Source organism: Tenebrio molitor, chromosome 4 (genome assembly GCF_963966145.1).
Source record: "Tenebrio molitor chromosome 4, icTenMoli1.1, whole genome shotgun sequence".
NCBI lineage: Eukaryota > Metazoa > Arthropoda > Insecta > Coleoptera > Tenebrionidae > Tenebrio > Tenebrio molitor.
The window spans coordinates 3,588,663-3,609,678 of NC_091049.1; the positions used below are offsets into that span (position 1 = coordinate 3,588,663).

The 21,016-nt window shown below is 35.1% G+C and overlaps 2 protein-coding genes across 2 annotated transcripts; both read right to left on the reverse strand.

Moving 5' to 3' along the window:
• Window positions 1-13: 13 nt before the first annotated feature.
• Window positions 14-1,053, reverse strand: LOC138128821 (uncharacterized). The gene is made up of 4 exons (XM_069045026.1): window positions 646-1,053; window positions 399-592; window positions 236-352; window positions 14-182 (listed from the first exon to the last, which is right to left on the reverse strand). The coding sequence occupies exons 1-4, from the start codon at window positions 754-756 to the stop codon at window positions 23-25; spliced, it is 582 nt and encodes a 193-aa protein (XP_068901127.1). The 5' UTR covers window positions 757-1,053; the 3' UTR covers window positions 14-22.
• Window positions 1,054-1,514: 461 nt separating this feature from the next.
• Window positions 1,515-20,247, reverse strand: LOC138128817 (fatty acyl-CoA reductase wat-like). The gene is made up of 6 exons (XM_069045022.1): window positions 20,080-20,247; window positions 19,488-19,807; window positions 2,721-2,992; window positions 2,563-2,672; window positions 2,057-2,513; window positions 1,515-2,010 (listed from the first exon to the last, which is right to left on the reverse strand). The coding sequence occupies exons 1-6, from the start codon at window positions 20,090-20,092 to the stop codon at window positions 1,659-1,661; spliced, it is 1,524 nt and encodes a 507-aa protein (XP_068901123.1). The 5' UTR covers window positions 20,093-20,247; the 3' UTR covers window positions 1,515-1,658.
• Between the last annotated feature and the right edge of the window lie 769 nt (window positions 20,248-21,016).

Below are 21,016 nucleotides of genomic sequence, written 5' to 3' on the forward strand. Positions count from 1 at the left end.
CACCAATCCACCATTTTAAATTTTAAATTATGTATTTTGAAGTAAATAGACTAACTAGAGATATAAAACATTTTGAATATTGTTTATCGCATTGTCCACTATCTCGACCTAAATTTTCAGCTTGCAGCAACCTGCTGCTGAAATTTTCCGACGAATTACTGGCGGGTTCTTCGAGAGACGGCCTGAAAAAATTCTGTCGTAATTTCGAATCAAAACGACTCTAATAAGTACTTACGTGAACACAAAATGTACGATTTTTTCCAGAAGGTTCTCAGCGTGTTCTAAATGCATCGGATATTCAGAAATCTCGCATATTAAACGATACAAACACTGTTCACCATTTAATCCAAAACTGAAAACAAATCCTCTCTATTTGTTATTAAAACTTTTGTTATTACCTGTTTAAAAAACGAATTATATATTTATAAAACATCTCCCGGTTCAGGTCGAAGTCTCCGCTGGCTTTAGCTTGAATAATTTTCGGTTGAAAATTTGTGATGTTGTAAGGCAAGTCATAATTTACTTGCAAACACATACTCAAATTAATTGATCTTCTCGGAAGGATTAAAGGAGCTGATATGCCATAAGTGAACTGGAGCACAAAATACGAATAGGTGAGGCTCAAGTGAATCGATTTCTACTCACCTGCAAGACAGTGGCTCGCGGGAATAATAAAGATCGTTTGGTGATTGAATGATTCGTTTGAGAGAACGAATTGACTAATAAATTTAATACAATAATTAAAAACAGCTTCATTATGTCTTTAATTGTCAATAGAGATAGGTATGAAACAACAATGTGGTGACGTGACTTATAATAGGTAATAATAAAGTCAACATTTAATAGATTGTGCCTACTGTTATTACTTCATACGGTATAACGACCCCTCTGTGTTTGCACAAATAATTAACAGCGGATCTCTTTCTGCAGAGTTGTTATTCTGCACTTATTTACCTAACAGTCTCATGGTGCTCTTAGTGTCTGCACCTCTAGGCTTTTGCGAACGCCCAAGCACACAAAGACGTCCATCTGATGAACGCTGAGCTCAAAACGAATTTATTTTGCCCCCGATGAGTCCCCAAACTAGTCAGAAGATAAAGAAACATGCAAAAATTATTGCAGCCACTCGGCTGGCGCCAGTTTAGGTACTTGTTTGGCGACACTCACTTGGCACCACTAATCATTGCGCCAGTAAAATAAGAAGCCAGTGGCGCCAGTGTTTTCTGCTCGACTAAACTCTGCCGAGTTCGAGAAAGTGTAGCAAAAACGCGAGGCACGAGTCGTGATTTTAATACAAAATTAATTAATTCGAGGTGGAAAATGAGGTGATAAAAAAGGAGTGAAAAGAAGAGTTGAATGGTGATTTTCCGTTTGAGTTCTAGAATTATGGCAACTTGTCAAAAACGGAATTATCAACAGTGTGACCAACATTTGTATTGCCAACTTATGAAAAAAAAGTCACAATCTTTTACGGTCACTTGGTTTTATCTGTCTCCGTCAAACAGTATCAGAAATTAGGAAATTATTTACTTTTTATTTATTAGCTACTTATTTACAATTTTATTGCCAACTAGTTTAGTACAAAGTGACTAACCAACTACCTTGACAGTTAGCTATGTTAAAAAAATAATATCACTAACAATAAGTTTTCTTGTTCTTCAATTGAAAAACAGTGCCGAAAGTATCCACCAGAGAAGTCTGATCATCAAATACGCTATCAATAATTTTACAACTTGATGCAACCAGTACAACTTCTTCCACTTCATCCGCGCCTCCTTGAGAGTTTCTTCGGGATCTTGTAGTAAATAAATTCTAATCCCCAGTAGGTACGATTTGAAGAATAAATTCCAGTCGAGCTTCTTCAAGCTGCAGAAGAAGATCTTTCGGTCTTTCTTGTCCATTCGCTGGATCATCTCGTTCAACCAGTTTGAGTTGAAAGTCCAGCTCTTGGTGGAGAAGTAGGAAATGACGTTGCTAAACTTGTGGATTTTTTTGTAGACGCGTAACATTCTAGAAAAAGAGTGTCATGCGAAGATTGATCGAGAAGAGGACTTACTTGGGTGATTTCCCCATGCACAATAAAGCGCCATCTACCAAGATCGCCGGTAAGTAGTGAAGAAACAAGATGGCTAGCAGATAGACGGGGTAGTGGGTGTACAGCCTGAAGCAGTAGTACCAAACAGCTTTGACGCTGGGGCTCGACATGCCGTAAGAAGCCGACAACATCATGAACCGCCCCCAGTTGATGGGCTGGTCGTTGCTCGACTCGTAGTGGCAAACAGGAATTTCATATTTGATGTTGTTCTGCTTGGCGGCGTCGTAGTGGACGGCGACGTCCCAAGCCATCGCTATCATGGAGTTCACGCACATGTCAACGGGGACGATGTTGGCGCTGACGCTGCTGTTGGCGTGCAAGGCTCTCAGGATTCCCACCCCCGCCCCGGCACACACCCCCGTCGGTCCGTACAGATTGTTGATCCAAGCCTCGTTCGGTTCTTGGTAGGTTGACACCACTAACAAAACAGTCAGAATTGAACCCTCGCTGTTGTCACTCTTACTCACCAATAGACGGTCGGAAGAGTCCCAGCGGCAGGTCGGATCCGTCTTGGCGCACCACGTCTTCGGCCACGCATTTGGTGTAGGTGTAGGTGTTGGGCCACTTGTCCAAAATCCTGAAATTTCAAAATGATTTGGGTGGGATTTGAGATTTGCGATATTACGTTGGGGTCAGGTTGTCGAGGACGCTTTCGGACATGGTTTCGCCCAAGAGGATGAGCTTCTTGGCGTCGACGGGGCTGGGGTAGAAGCATTCGTCGATGGTGTTGTTCAGTACGTTGGAGTATGCGGTCGACACGTGAATGAAAGACTTGAGATGGGGCATTTCGTGCGCCATCTTTAGGATCTCTTGTGGGCCTCGGACGTTGATCGCGATGGCTGTTTTCAGTTTTTCGTCGAAGCGAACCGTCGCGGCCGCGTGGAAGATGATGGAGACCTGAAGGAATTCGAGTTTTTTAAACGTTTTACAGTCTATACCTAGCATTTTGTAGCACTCACGGGTTTAGAGCACGACAAGCTTGCAAGGAGTGCCGTGAAGGAGTAAGTGCTACAAAATGCCTTTTAGACGAAATATCATACACTATTTTTTCTACTTTGCACCTTTTAAGCCATTTTTAAGTGAATATTAACAATTTTCAAATTTGGGGAATTTTGTTGTGGTTGGCAACAAATGTCATATTGTTGGAAGATTCAAATTTTAATAATTATTAACAAATTAAAAATGAGCGAAGACAATTTTGTATGTACTATTCCGGACACGGAATCTTGGCTAACATTTTTTAGACATTTCTAAAAAAATAATGTAAACCAGTCATTAGTGTCATTAATAAATGACAATTAAGTATTAAAATCACTTTAAAGTTTTTCTTGTGACATCAAAAAAGCAGAGAAATGACATTATCGAGTCAAAAGTTGGGCTATATTCAATAAAGGCCAGTTCAGACATATTTGTCAGTTAAATGTCAGTCGTGGCCAAGATTCCGCGTTCGGAATAGAACAGTTGCGGAATTAAAATTTCGAGCAGTATTGTCAATGTCATAATATAAACTCTAAAACAACCTTTACGATAATAACTTCATTTTTTTACCCTTGTCATATTTTTGTCTTTTTGACATTCAAAAATTGTGATTTGTGACATAATAACGGGTAGGCAACATATCAAAGCAAAATGACTGTGTGACTGACACAGAAAAGTTTAATTTTTAAATGTCAGTCATGATGACAGTAAAAGGTGGTTTACAGAGATTTTGTTGAAGTGACAGAAAAATAACTTATAATCTGTTTCAAAATCAAAAATCCACCACCTGTTGAATTATGGTGGCAGAAAAAAAAGAAATCCCTAGAATAAGTTCTTTTTTTTTGGGTTGGCCCAACCTGCCGCCAAAATTTAACCTTCAGTTTGTCACAAATATCAAATTATAAAAATGCCTTGAAAAACAAGGAATCTTTTAACCGCTAAATTAAAGTGAGCGCTCATTAAGTGCTTCGAAGAATTTAAAAAACACGATGAACTACGACCAAAACGACTGTCAACAGTTTTATTTCATAACCCCACGTTTTTCTGACACTTCAAACGCACTAAAAACAAAAGTTGGCGACGTTGTCGGTTGTATTTTCGAGGTAGAATGCAGTGTTGGTGGATTTTTGATTTTGAAACAAATTATAAATTAAAACACGTTTTGTTTTTCCGTTTATTTTGACATTTCATTTTCGTCATGCCAAGATCAACAATGCCAACCTTGAAAAAGTAAATTCCAGTAGGTAAGTATAAGTGTTTTTTTCATGAGTCCAAGTTATTAAAACGAGTCGCCGAGCGCGAGCTTTATAAAGAACGAATGAAATGAACGATTTTAATATTTTGGGGAATTTTATGATGGTTGGCAAAAAACAATTGAAACACTTTGGGCTTTGGGATATTCGCGCGGCATGGCTGACGCTGCTTCTTGTTTGTTTGTTGCTATTTCAAATAGTACCAACATGATAACCGTAAATTCCACTATCGCTATTATTTATACAGGTTATTATAAATGTTTCTAACATCGTAAATGGCTGTGTGCTATACTTTAGGTTCGCTGCTGCGCCAACTAGATGTTAGAAACATTTATAATAACCCTGTACAACTGTCAAACAAAAAATATGCTTTGACAGTTAATGAATTTTTAAAAAGAAGAAAAGAATGTTGCTACAGTTTATTTGATTAGTGCTCCGCATAACGAAGTTGTTTCATTGCCAAGTAATAAATTAGGTTCTTTTTTTCAATTTAAAGTTTAGAAGAGAATTACTTAATAATCCAAGAACCACCGAGACAAAACAAACAAACAATGGCAATGTGAAGAACCAGCGGTTATTGTACCGTGCGATCGAAAATAAAAAAAATCGAGATGACCATGATTAATACACTTCAGTTGGCAGCACGTAAAAATTAATTCAAATATGATCAGATGTCATTAATTACAATAGTAACTGTCATTCCGGACTTTCAAGGAACAACGTGTTCGAAAACAGGTCTGGCACAATTCCCGAATTAATGCAAGTATACCTAATTATTTCAACGTTCTCAAAATCACTAACCTAACTTTTAAGACTGACATCTGATAATAATTGAAATTTTAACAAATTGCCAACTGAAATTCTTGGTCACAGCCAACTCTAATTATTTTTTTGATCTCACGGTATACTTATACTTATTTATAATTATTTCATGACGACTTGGACTCCGGAATCATTTTTTATATCTTCGTGAGGTAAGTTCTGCTTTGTCTCTGAACTGCTTTGCCAGACATTGCAATTAGGATAATAGACATTTTTTTTAGTAATTTACATTGTTCTTCATCTTCTTCCAGAATAAATTCAAACTCTTCATCATTTACTTTATAATAATAGACTGTAGATTCTCTTTTAATTTATAGGTATATCAATTTACTCGTACATACTCGTGTGTAATAATTATTAATTTATTATAACTAATTGTTTAAATTGTAGCTCTACATTACCTCAATAAAAATAATGTTAATAGTGCTTCTCAGTCCGAAGTTGAAGGCGATTATTTTTTTAATATGTAGTTATGTAGTTGTAATAAGTTTTTCTATTTTCCAAGAATAAAGCGATATACAGGGTGTTATTGAAATGCATGACCAAATTTTAACCACGAGCTACTGGCTTCATGTAGAACTCGGAAAAAATATTTAAAAAATTCTATGTCAAAAAATAAAATGACATATTTTTTTTGCTAGAATTTTTTTTAATTGCTTTTAGTCTTCTACGTTGTCCCACAACCTCGAAGATAAAATTTCCGCACATTTTAAAAATACACCCTGCGTATCATATTTTATAAAACGTACACCAGTATTGACAGGTTCATTTAAACGCCAACTGATTCTGCAAACAAAGCTACAATATGATTCTCATAACTGAGATGTATTTTTATTATTTGTCATCGTCAACTCATGAGGGATTGGACACAGAACATTCTGCCCATAATAATTCGATTATGTATGCAAAGGTGACACATTCAAATTAACTCAAGTTACGCAATTCGGTACATACCTTTATGGAAGACATGAACGATTAAAATATGAATTGTGATGTGATAAAAACGTGCGAGGAATAAAGTACTTAAGGAAAAAATATCTAGAGAGGGCAACACTTATAAGAGAGGCTTAAATGGATGAATAGTACAAGGAAAGCGAAGCTTTTCAACGACGATGCATGGTTTCTTATCTCCCTCAAATCGGTTTTATCCCATAGTGATATTTCCACCACTAGTTGTTTTCTCTCGTTAAGGTTAGGTGGAAGAAGCTCGTTGAAACGTCTTTCCATATTATCACACACGTGCTCATGTTTTTTTCTAAGTTTGAGGTTATAAATAGCGTCAATGTCTAGTGCATTGTTGTCAGTTTTACTAGTTTGCAATAGAAGAATTCTCAGATATCGCGGGATATTCGTTAACATGTTATATTCATTTTGATAGGTCCAGTGTGTCCAACGTTAAAAAATAAATCATGACGTCCCATTATGCCAAAACAAAGTGAACGGAGTTTAGTGTTGTCCCTGATAAATAACTTCCACATTAAAAATATTCGTTGCAAGTGTGTAATAGGATCTGATGAACGGAATTCCACACCACATATATTTCTTTTGTATCCTGTTCGCAAAATCTTAATTGACTGGTTTATAAGAAAATATGAAAAAAATGTGATTGTTGTCTGTTGTCGTAAAGAGAAGCAATCATTATTTCTGTTGAGTCATTTCAATAACCTCTATGCAAGTTGTGGTGACCCTGTACACAATAAATAACTGCCACATTTACAATTATTTTTATCGTCAAAATTTTCAAGATCGTTGGTTTTTCCAACGAACCACAGCTTTTACTATTTTCCATCATTATTCAACACCGGACTTCCAAATTGTAGGTAATTACTAATTACTAAACGATTGTAGGTATTTTCCGTTCTTGTTTCTAAGAATACTTCAAAGTAAATGTATTTGGATAATACGTTAAAAAATATAAAACAAAACAAGCAATTTGGCGTCAGTGTTTTGAATTTTGACGCATACTAGAAAAACGATACCAACTATCAAGAAACGTCAAAATGACAGGTATAAGAGAGGTTAGGTTTATCAACCAAGCAATATCAACTAAATCAGTCTGTAATGGTTTTAAACCAATTACAACTCTTTAGAACACTAAAATGTTTTGACTAGTTTTCGTTTGGCAAACCCAAGGCATCATTTGACTTCCTAGTGAAGTTTTGAATATTGACAACAGCCAACCAATCACAGAAATGATATTTGACACGTGTCGGCGGCTTGGAGGTCATGTTTGGTGTAGTATAGTGCGGGACCTTATCGTCGAAAGGTGGCACACTATTTTTTCCTATTCAAATACCCTTTGATTCCACAATCATTTTGGAACATTTGTACAGGACTGTTTGAGTTGGCAGTACTGATTTTTAATTTTAAATGGTATAACTGGAGTAACTTCCGGTTGTTGACGACTTCACACTGACAGTTGACAGTTCAAGTTGTTTCTTTGTGCTGTTGATTTTTATGCATAAGTACATAACCTACAATTTTGTCGCTGTTGATTTCACGTCAAATATCTGTCAAAAGACGTATCCGTTCGCAGTATTGCAAACAGCCAAACAACAAAATGCTCTTAATTGTATTGCCAACGTAAACAGTCCTTGTTGATCACCCGGTAGGTATATGAGATTTCAAAATCATAATGAGTCGTAGATCTAAAATTTTCCCTAGTTGGATGCAGTTCGCAGTAAAAGACTAAAAGCTGTTAAAAATCGATGTAGCAGTTACAGAATACGCCCCTTATACAGACATTAGTCAATCGTGCAAAAACTATTTTTAAAAGTGTTTAAAAAAACTAACGTCACAGTTATTGTAACCAAATTATAACTATCAATATACAGCACAACAGGCAGTTTTCTTAAATATGGACAATAAATAATTTGAATGAATCTACATATTTTTGTTTGTTTATTAAATTGCAAGAGCCTTGAGCAAGCTATAGCTCATCCTGTTCTTAACAACCTATCCTATGTACGTTTCAATAAACTCCTCAAACGCTTTGGACAGCGGTGAGAAGAGTTCAACAATCAGGAAAACAAATAATTCGAAATTGTTTGGTTTGCGGTTTTATATACCTACTGTTCTGAATTTAAACCTCGGCAAACTTTCTTGTCTGTCTGAGTTTGTGCAGATGTTACGATGCAACAGTCCATCGAGGACAAAAGATATACAGCGTGATTTTCTCGTAACAAAAAATTAGGTTATGTCAGTTATGCGACAAGGAAGACAACTGGCGCTCGGTGGCAGCCAAGATTGAATAAATCTTGAAAATGTAAAGTGTAAAAACCATTTTAATAATAATTTATGATAATTTCAAATTTACCTTTCAACACTGTCAAAACTGACAACCGGAAATGCGTTTAGATTACAATGGTGCCAAAATCATTCAAATTTTCATTGTTACCAACAGATTCAGTCATTCTTGATCACGCGATGCAAAGAGAACACATAGATTAGGTCGTTGTAGTTTACAGTTTGACAGTTCGTCCAGAAGAAGGTCATTGTGTTTTGTCTTTCCTGCGGCATTGCCTTAGTTTTCGTAAATTCCGAAGTACAAAATCTAGGACTAATTTCTTATGGTTGCGGTAAGTGATCGCCAGTGGCGCCACCATGGGAACCAAAAGAGTCAGTTACTCTGACATTTTTTGAATTTTCAGTTAATTGCACTGAGTGTAATTAAATAATCGCTTTGATATGTTGCCTACCCGTTATTATGCCACAAATCACAATTTTTTGAATGCAAATTATAAGTCAAAAAGACAAAAACATGACAAAACTAAAAAGTGAGGTTATTAATGTAAAGGTTGTTTTAGAGTTTATGCTATAACATATAACAATACTGCCCAAAATTTTATTTCCGCAACTGTACATATAGCTAACTGGAATTAAAATAAATGTCATCCTATTAAACACAAATATAAATAATGTAATCATAAAATCCTATGTAAAAATTATCGCTTCCCCCGTTTTTGCTTTGGTTTTTTTTTTTTTTTTATTTGACAGCTGTCGGTGTAATTCAATCAAAGGGGTTTCCAAGGCTGACTCGTTTGTAAATTTTCTTGATCACACGATGAAATATAAAAAATCAATAGGAAATCATCTATCAAAAATAGCAATCATAATATCATAAGTATATAAACAAAGTAATAAAACAGAGTAATAAAACAAACCAAGGGATATTAATAAACAATGTTAAATGGACAGGTGCAGTCGATGGCAAAAAAATCGAGTAGGTATTGTAATTTCAATTTGGTTGTAGGTCGTAAAATTTTATGGTACTTTAAGTTAAAGATCTTGCGGGGCTTATAAATCCTAGTTTACCACTAGCAGGTAATATTTTAAGCAGGGTTGTATTGTACATTTGGTATATTTGCATTGTACGGCAAACGGCACGCGCCGCTTCCCAACCTTTTCAAACCCAACCATTGTGCCCGTTAATCGCTCATAATATCCAATAAAATTTTACGACCTACAACCAAATTGAAACTACAGTACATCCAATTTTCTATAGTTTAATTATTCATCCTTTTTGTTGTTAATTTTTGATGTTACCGAGACAAGCAAAATGTCAAAACTTTTCATCTCTTACGTCAGACATAGTGACATTCTTGTGTCAGACATTAAAAGTCAGAAAAGCCTGATTTACACATGTTAAAAGTAGGAAAATTCAGTGCTCTTGATTTTTATGATCGACTGTACTAGATAAATAACAAGGAAGGTTATTGTATGTTGCGGATTCTCAATACAGGTAAAAAACTAAAAGCGATTGGCAATAAAACTATGGTGACTTTTTTGCGTACCTGTTGGCTATCTCCCTCACATAACCGGAAATGACGTGAACTGGATAGATCGCCGAAAATTAGGTTATGTGTGATGCGAAGCAATGATTTATTGAAAAATGAGGAGTTTTTAAAAACAAACACATTATAGTCAGGAAAACGGATTTAATAAAGGTGCTGCTCCAAATGACCCAATTATCAAGAAAAGACTAGACGTTTCAATTTGAAATGTATGTCAGCTGTCAATAATGACAAGAAAACAAACACTCTTGCCAATTTCAAGTAATTTTTTTTATTGCCAACTGACCTGTTGATTTAGGTTTGCGATAATTAAATTTCACTAAATCTAGGGAATTTAATGATATCTATTGGCTATACCAGAGACAACTTGCAATACCAACCAACGCCGGTCATTTTTAATATCCTTGAAAATCGCAAACTGGCATTTAAAATTTGAACGTATTATTAAAAATGCCTCACAAAGTGAAACATTTATTAAGGCCTCAAATTAGTTGTTATTAACTTTATTAACATGCTGCTCTACAGTTGGTTGCGAAAAAAACGGGAAATGAAAATTTTCCTAGTGTATAGTCTATTTTTTTTAAATCACTTATCAAAGTGTTGTCAAGTTGGTATGAGAAATTGAAAACAGCAAATAGTGCATTTCACAATATAGGTTGGCAGCATCGAGCCGTTCAAGTCATTGCGTATTTCTGTATGCATTCAAAAATTAACACACAAAATTTGAAAAGGTGCCTTCGGGAAAAAAGGTAGTGGGCAGCGCTTCACAGAGCTTGAAAAAATGACCCTGATTCGGTACTGCGAAGAGTTGAAAGGTGACAAACCTGAATTGAGTAAGAAAACTACGTCAGACATTCCAATTACAATAGACAGACATAATTTCAATTTTGACATGGGGAAACTATTATACAGTTGGTCGGTAAGCACCTCTAGGGTAACACAGTCTGGTTTTTCATAAAGTTTTGACACTGACAGCTGATTAAAAAAAAATAGACTATAAATATGGTTTTGTCCATTTGTCAATTAATTGTCTACTTGACAATATCTAGCAAATAAAATAAAATAAAAAATGTCACTGAATTTTGACCATAATTCTAACCTAACTCTCTAAAGAAGTTTTCACACTACATACAGGGTGATTCATAAATATTTTAACCAGCGGCAGATTCCGGTCGCAAAAGCCTCTTGACAATAAAATTTCTTCGCTAAATTATTCCACTTTACCTCCAATGTATAACAAATGTCATGAATGTCATAATAGAAGCAAACAAGTGTTGCTATAGAGAAAATGTTGGTATTATAAAATTCTTTTTAGTTTCATTTTGACAACAATGCCTGACAGTTTGTTTCAACGTAAAATATTTTCATTTATCTGCAGTTCTTAAAAGGTGGCGGTAGTACACTCTTCAACATGCTTTATCTTCAACAATTTTAACATTAGAACCTAGACATTTTTGTGAGAGTGTTTAGGGGTTGGAATCTACCACCGGTTAAGGTTTGTATGATACTATATGAATCACCCTGTATATATGACAAAATTGTAAAAATGTGTGTGAATTTTAACCAACTGTACTAATATCTCTTCGTAACCTCATTTTTTATATGATCAGATTTTTCACCTTAGGTGAAAAGTACACAATGTTGTCAGCTCTAAATTGCGGTGTTGGTGGTTCTTTGATAAAAAAAAAAAACAGACTATAAGTACACACAAAACGTAAAACGTAATGAAAGTGAGAAGGCTCGAATTTAAATTGCACATAATGTACTCCTATATTCCATGAATAATGGAATAATTCAAATATGTATTAGAATACAGAAGAACGCGGAATATTACGGTCTCGTGATAAATGTTCACTTCAAATCTTCAAAAGTGATATCATTTGCTTCTCGTGACAGGGATGACTGATGAGTGATGACAGAACAGCACATTAGACAAAGGCCATTGTCTACTTTTAGAAGCGAAGGTGGGAAAAATTTACAAATACTATAAAATCAGCGATTGTAATTTTCGGGTCAAATACATATACAGGTCATTATAAATGATTGTCCCATCGCAGTACGCGTTGGTGACGTAGTTGAATGTGCCGCAAACCTTATAACATGAGTGAGACTTGTATCGCCGATAGGTGGCGCTCCTGGCGGTAGGGGAAATCGGTCTACTAGTTTGTCTAACAAGGCCAAAATTTGTGTGGGTTTTCAACGCCAACTGCGCTGGGACAATCATTTATAATGACCTGTATTAAATTTGTTTAACTTTGAATCACATACATAGTTTTACACTTTTTTGCATCTCTAGACCTTCACAGCAATCCGCGATACATTTTAACAGTGGATTTTTACAAACGATAACCCATGCGAATTATGTAAAAGCCTGTATCAATATTTTCTTTCGTTGCGGTTTTCGTAATACTTGAAGTGATGTCAGTTTCATTGAAACATTAAGTATGAGAATTCTCGGAAAAAATAATTTTTACGGAAGTGTTAAATCTGGAGAAGTTTCTCGCGAAAATGATAATCTGCCCTAAATAACAAGACAGACAAGGTTTCGTCCATCTTTTGGGGTTATTTCAGAACTAGTTCTTTGCAATTCGACTGATTAAAATTTATCGAAAAGTTGTCGCTTTATAAATCACGGAATAATTTGTTATTTGCATTAATAATAATTACCGCTGTCATCAACTTGTCATTTGCTGAAGTTCAAAATTGGACTAATTAATTAAATTAATTCTGTCTGTCAAAACATCCAGCCTGTATGTCAAACTGTCAATAAATTTGATCGACTGATTATTTTCCTTAGATGGAAATGTTTTTAAATATTAGTTATTTAATAAAGAGTAAAATTTCCAGTATTTATTTATAACTAAGTACACATGTTTCTGTGATTTTCCGTAAATAAATCATTCGTACCCCTTCGTGCAAGTTCTGATCTCAGGTACCCAAATGGGAATTTGGACCTCATTTATGGATGACCTTGTTTACAAAAATGTTTCCCTGATGAGAACCTCTACCTGGAATCATTACTGTTACCTACTTTTATTTTAATTTATTTTATTTAGCCCCTAGTGTATCTTGTCCAAAATTAAATAGTGAATGTTGTATTTGGGTAGAAAATCTAATTGAGCTTAAACACTGTCAAAATGTATCAAACAGCAAAAACGTCAAATGAAATCAAAAGTAAACATAAAATGCATTGTTTTGGGATAATGGGAGTCCATGGAAATTTTGCATTTGATTTGGTAGTAAAGCTGTCTGCTGAATTAGGTTATATTTTTCTAAGTTTGAGGTTATAAATAGCGTCAATGCCTAGTGATTTGTTGTCAGTTTTACTAGTTTGCAATAGATGAATAAAGTAAAATCGTTATAGATGTGAATTGTCAAAATGACGTTTGATTGGTATCAACTAAAATTACTAGGAGCGCTTCTTGGGATTTTTGAATTTAAGTTTTTGTTCTGTGGCGCCAATCGTCAAACGTGACAAGTTGTAAATTCAACATTTTATTGAAAGACGACCTCCACATTGTCGTTCAAACTTCAAACCAAGATTTATCCCTTTTATAGTGAAATTTAACAATAATTGCCCAAAAATTGCGATTTAATAATTATTATAATCTTTTAACAATGTTTTCCATTTTCTGCAGTATAACCTCACTTTTAGCATTTGACATATGTACAGTCTCAGCAAAAACAGTAAATATTTGTTTACATTTTTTAACGGTACAGTCACTGAATTTTTAAAAACTTTGACACTGACAATTCACATCTATAACGATTTGACATTGACTTTACTCAGACATCGCGGAAAAATCTGCAACATGTTATATTCATTTTGATAGATAAGCATGTCAGGCATTTTAGTGACGGAAATCAAACAGTGTGTCCAACGTTATTCCATTATTCCAAAACAACGTAAACGGTGTTAACCAAATACCGAGAGCGAAAGATCATTTAAATTTATAATTGGAGTACGCTATGACTTTTAAATTAGCTTGGTAACATTGACAACATTGTGCAGATCCTGTCAATTGAATCGCTGTGTCGCTGCGTAAATTAGAGGTTATGTAAGCATGCTGATGTTTATGCTAAGGACAACGTAACATTTTATCTGCCCCGCCCATTTCATTTTCTTAGTTACCAATCAAATAGGTTAAGATGATCTGATTTACACAGTAAAAATTTCTGACATTTGAATTGTCTTAATGACATTTTATTTTTTAGAACCTAAAACAATAATTGTGGACTTGACAGCAAAATTCTAACCTTAACTTTTTTACGTGGCAAATGTGATGAAAAAGTATACAGATTGAATCTGGCTTTGATTCTGATTGGTCAATTTTAGTGGGCGGAGCAGATAAAAAGTTATAACGGCAATACTATAGGTTCTCTCATATGTTCAATTGTTTTAAAATGTCATTTAAAGGAAATGAAGCACTAGCGAATAATGAAGTTGTATTAACAATTATAACAAATGTTCAAAGTGTTCTCCCCTGGGTTAGATACAAATGTTAGCTCGCCGTTTCATATTTTAAAAGGCATTTTCCAATATTTGAACAGTGTTTTTGAGAAAATAAGGGAATACATTTCGAAAATCTTCAACGCAAGCTTTTATTGGATACTTTCATTCTCCATTTTCCTGTCGTTCAGCGTTCTTAAATTAACTCTACGTAAGAAAAATTGAATACTCTGTAGTAAACATTTTGAAGCGTCACTTTGACAATTCAAAGCAAGCTGTCAACAGTCACTGTTGCCAATCTAATTTAAAAATCATGGCCTACTTTAATTTTAAATTTAAATTATCGCACAAAAGTGATGATTAGTTGAATTTTAAATAGTCAAAACATGTGTTTTTTTCTGGGTCATTTTCATGGTTCTATAAACCGTCCGTTTTCCTAACACCCGCCGTGTGCTAAATTGTAAAATCATAGGTAACAGTTGATAAAAATAAATATATGTAGTTTATTTTTTAATGAAAGAACCACAACATCGCAATTTACACCCAAAATAGAGCTCACAACATTGTACACTTTTGACATAGGGTGAAAAATCTCATCATATAATAATTGAGGTTATTAGAGATATTAGTAGCGAAGTATGTTAATAAAGTTAATAATAACTAATAACAACTAATTTGAGAGTTTAATAAATGTCTTACTTTGCGAGGCATTTTTAATAACACGTTCAAATTTTAGCTGCGAGTTTGCGTACTTTCAAGGACATTAAAAATGACAGACGTTGGCTGGTATAGCCAATAGATCTCATTAAATTCCCTAAACTTAGTAAAATTTTATATTTACAAACCTAAATCAACTGGTCGTGGTTGTTTGATTAAAAAATAGACTATACATGCAAGGACAATAACTGTTATCGTTGCGCTAGTTTATTCCGCGAGGTCTTTTTATTTGAATGTTTTATTTTAGTACTGTTGAAAACTTTTCTGTTTTTGGAAAAAAATCCACGAAATCTTGCTTGCAGGACCAGGCAATAACAAATAATATTTTCGCATTTATCTTAATGTTGTTGTTGAATAACAGATAATGGTTAAAATAAAAACTAAAATGACGAAACAATAATGACAACCCAGAAATCAAATTAACTTTTCTTTTCTTTGAGCGCTATAAAAAAATGTGAAGATTCATTTCGATGCTATAAAAAATGGGAATTTCCGATTCGTCGCATCGCTGAGATTGCTTTGGAAGACTCTTTGAAATGACCTTTCTCTCAGTCTAATCTCTCATCTTTTCGATCGTGTTTGGCGTTCATTATGATTCATTCCGTGGCAGTCTGGTGGACCACTACAGTCAAGGCAATCGCCAGGTATTCGTCGGTCATTCTAATAAATCACACGCTGACTGGAAAGTAGAAATCGATAAATCAAAAGAAAACGTTGTTTCTTGTATAGAATAGGCAAATTGAATTTAATTTTGATGAACTGGTTTTTCTAAAAAGAAATTTACAAAAATTATCAGCGACTGTGTAGGTACTTTTTGGGCCATTTTTTCCCATTCGATACACAAAATCGCAATAAATAATAGGACAAGGGATTACATACATCGTCTTATCCCGAGTATAAGCGCAGAAACGCGGCGAGGGCAATAATTATACGAAGCATGAAAAGACACTTTAATCCCGAAGCAGACAGGTCACAGTAATTTATTGCATCCTTGAGATAAAACATTTAAAGAAAAAATATAACATCGTAAACTCTCAACGAAGAAGTCATAAAAGATGTCTCAATTTATAATTTCCGTAAGTGACATGTCTCTTGTCCTTCGATTTAGAAGAAGAATCCACTAGGAAGAAAAGCTGCCAAGAAAATACCGCGTGATCAAGAATGACTGAATCTGTTGGTAACAATGAAAATTTGAATGTTCTAGATGCATTTCCGGTTGTCAGCTTTGACAGTGTTGACAGGCAAATTTTAAATTTAGCATCAAAGGTTCATTTTTGTAATAGCGTCAATACAACCGACATAACCTAATTTTTTTTTTATGTAGTGTCAAGTTAAAACATCCGGTCAGTGCCAATTGCGAGACAAAGAAACACCAATCTTTATCAATTGTTTTATTCCCAACAAACTCGGTCATTGTTGAACGGGCTGTGTTATGGAAGCTGTTACCAACATAATATCCGTATTGGGAAAATAACTAACGAATAGGAAGAACTTCATGTTATTATCTATTATTAAAGTTGGTGCAAAGTGGATTACTAGTTTGTTTTTTTTTTTTTTTTAATTATGACAGTACGTCGTGCAAATTGTGATATAAGTGACTATAAATGTTGGTGATTTTTTTGTTGCCAACACATTGTAAGTTTTATGTTGGCATCCTTGATTTGTCAATTCAAATATGTCAAACCAGAAGTTAAATAAAATAATGTTGTGATAATCACGCTTTGTTTTATTCTTCTTGCATTTCTTCTCAACATCTTTCTCGAAGACATGATTTGAGTTTAAGTAATCCGCTTGATTAAAGCACCGAAGTACAATTATTACGAGCAACTTTGATCATCAATGTCATTCCTTGACACAATGGCAAGTACATGTGTATTCTCTATTGTGAAACTGTTATAATCTAGTACCGTGATATCATTTAAATGTATAATTAAGTGGGCTATGACTTAAAAATTAAATTGGTAAAACTGCTGACAACTTGATTTGAATTGTCAAAAAATGAAACGGCGAGTTAACAGTTGTATCCAAGCTGGGGGAGAACACTTTGAATATTTTCTATGGTTGTCAATAAAACTGTACTGTCGCGAGCAAAAAATACTGGTCGTCAAAATCATACTTTGACACAACAGAAAATGCTCCATTGTAAAACGGTCGTAAATATCATAACCATGTTGTATGACATTAATCGTAATTTTTTTCTCATTTTTTTTGACACTTTGTTGACATGGGAGTAATCAGGCAGGGAAAAATTTTTAATTTGTGACAATCTAACCAAATTTTGAAATGACATTGACAACCAGAATTTTTTGCTCGCGACAGTATTATTTTCTAGTGCTTCATTTCTTTTAAATTAAAACCATTGAACATGAGAACCTGAAACGTCGACATTATTGTCATTCTAATTTAAAAGTCATAGCCTACTTTAATTAAATATAAATTTAAATAATCTCACGGTTCTAGTCTTCGCCAAAATTATAAAACCACCAACTGTTGGCAATAATGGTTATATTTTTCCTTATGCAAACGTCGAATGTATTTATACAACGTTGCCGATTGTATTTTCCAGGTAAATTGCGGTGTTGGTCGTTTAATAATTTTGGCGAAGATTATATGACATAACTACAAATTCTGTTAATAAAATAAAACGTCAGGTATTTTGGATCAAAATTAATTAATTAATCAGTCAATTCCTTTTTAAAATGTGATGTTGACACCACAATGATTTAAAAATAATTAAAAACACTTGACAGTTCAATTTATTTTTGACACTTTTTTAATAATCAACTGACGAAACATTTTAATTTGTAAAAAGACCACAAAATTAGAAATGACACTTACGACCACACTTGTGGTTATACCGGGTGACTATGGGTGCGTTTTTTTGCAATCTTCTAGAAGTTGGAGATTCTTCCAAAAGAGAAACTTCCCACAGTCGCTAAATCGGACGTTTTTTTGCTGCATTCTCTTTGACAGTCCACAGACACACATAACCTCATTAGTAATAAGTGTTTACTTTTTTGCCATGAATAATAACAATAACAATATGATACATATTATACAACATGTTAAACAAAAGGCAGCTGTGATTCTGCGCAGAGGATGTGGCTAAATGATCATTTTTGTCGTTTCGGTTGCAGTGTTGCACTATTGACTCTTTGCAACCTTGCAACTTTCCTGCTTTCTCTGCCATCTAATTTGATGGCAGAAAAGAGAGATGCTCGGAGAGAATCTTCCGCGACCAATAAAACGACACTTCTGACAGTGGCAGATTCTTCCATTGAGCAAAAAAACGCACTCTACAAATGAATGTGACTTTTTTTCCTAGGTTGGTAATACTATTGTTGGTTATTCTGCTGTTTAATGTGATAATTGACATAAACATAGGCGTACTCGCTTATTTGCCACAATTTATTTATATATAAAATGTCAAAATGACGTACGTACGCCAGTGTGTTGATTAACATATCAAGATCGCCAAGGTAAATTTTGAAAAATGTTTCCAGCTTAAGAAAAAAGTCACATCATTTATAGTCATGTGGTAGATATCAAAGAATTATTTTTATGCGATTGGCAACATTTTCTATGAACATCAACAAAACTCTTTCAAGTGAATTAAAACTGTAATTGCAATTGTATTTATTATATGAATAATTTAATATATGGAATATTTAAAGCTAACTTATTCAAGAGTGAGGTATTTGTTCTCTATTGCGTAAGCGTAAGTGAGGTTATGTTTAAATCTTGGTGATTTTTCTTTATAGTAAAATGAAACTGTTTCTCATAGAAATTGTAAAAATAAAATCCGAAGAAAACCCAACCATAATCTGACTACCAGTAAAAAATTTCAGTAGGAAAAGATACATTTCTTATTTTTCTTTGTATGGTATCTGGAGACTCCCAAAAATTCCTACATTTCTGGACAAAGAAACTCCAGATTGTCAAAACATGTTTTTGTAATTTGACCAAATTCGAAATAAACGAAACTCTAAGAACTCTAGATATGAAGATGGCGGCCAAGATGACACATCCTGACCTCTGTCTCATTATTTCTTTTGAACAATTTTGGATATTTTTTGTCTTGGTGTCCTTTGAACTATTTTCTAAGGTTCTAGCTTCTAGATTGAATGAATTCAAACCATAGATCCTTGAAAGAATGCCCCCATAGATGAGAATATGACAAGTACAGAATAATCAGTTGTACCGAATAAATAAAGAGATGCGTTTTTGTTTGGACAACATTGTACATATTTACACAAACTGTTATCTAACAGATGACAATCAATATTAGAAAAATCCATAGAAACAGAAGCTTAAAAAATCATCCGATTTTTCGAACGTTCTTCTGCTTCTGATTTTTTTCCAATTCTTTCCCCACCTACCTCATTGATAAGCATCTGCCTGTCCTGCAGACTGATCCCCAAATCCGGCAACCCGCAATCTCCCCCGATGGCGACCACCTTGTGCCTAAACTTAGGAAACTCTTCCTTCAAGCGATCGAAAATCGATTGGTCGAACAACTCATCGATCCGACTCTGCAGATTCTTCCCCTTTTTGTTGCGCGCAAGAACGTATATCGTCGACAGGTCGCTGCAGGAGCGCAGCAACTTCTCTATGAGGATGGTGCCCAAGAACCCAGTCCCTCCGGTTACGAAAACGCTGCAACCGGAGTAGAACTTCTGGATCGGCGTGAGCGAGGTCTCTGTTAACAAAATGCACCTTGAACCTCTTATGTAAATGTGATGCAAGGTGATTGCTGACCATTTCTTCCCGAGCATACCAATGGGTTTGTGCAACCGAACAACTTTCTCTCCGGACAAAATGAGACGCGATTGTGACATTGAATTGTAACAACGGGACAAATTGGAAAATAATAATAAAAAAAAACAACGGGACAAATTCGAAAAAAAAAAGAGAAAGAAATCACATCTCTGGGGTGAATTTGGGGGTTGAGACTGGAGGGAAGACACTTACCAATGTTTGTCATCGTGTCCGGGGAAGAATCAAACACACCACCCAACACCACCACTCAACTTCAACACTAAAGAGTTCTTCCTCGGTGTGGAGTGCAGTCTGGCGACTCAGTAAACGATGTTCACGCGCAGCAGGTGATTTTATTGTGTGTGGTTCTTGAATACAGGGATGGATCGGTCAGAATTGGCCTACATACTATTGGTGTGGAGTGGAGGGGGCTCGTGTCTCCTCCTTTATTAAAAACTGAATAGATATTAATATTCATGGGACGCAGTCGATGTTTGATTTTTCCTCCAACATTTTATGACTCAATTGACTTTGAAGAAGATGTCCCAGAAGATGCGAACCACAGCATGCGACCTTGACTGTGAGACAAAATACGAAACATTGTCTAACAAGTGGTGATGAAGTGTTTCATTACTTTACTTAATTTTGGGCTGGAAATAATGATGCGCCGGTACTAATTTGTTCAATTAGAGTTGCACCTTCCCGGAAACGTAAATCCGGGTCCGCCCCTGTGCAAATAGTACTCAATCCCACGTGCAAAGACTCGGTACCATTTTATCCACAGGTATGGAATAATTTGAGTATTTATATTCCACCCGCTGGTACTCGCAAATCTGCGTCCTTGTACCGCTGGTACCAACACAGTACTTACACGAGCACCTCAACGGTCGTGCACCTCGCGTTAGGAATTCAGCCTGCATTGGTAGTCCCAATGACGTAGACGATGCACTTTCAGGTGGTACTTTTCCCTTGATACCTGTTCGGGCAGTTCCTCTAAAAATGCATCGTCTTGGTAAACAGCGGCAAGGTGCCAACCACCTCGATGTTGTTGCCGATTTCCACAGAAAAGGTACTTGTTTCACGGTCACGGGTGATTGTGATTTCGCCAGTACCGTTACGGTTAGCACACTTATGGGATTGTTGAGGTTTT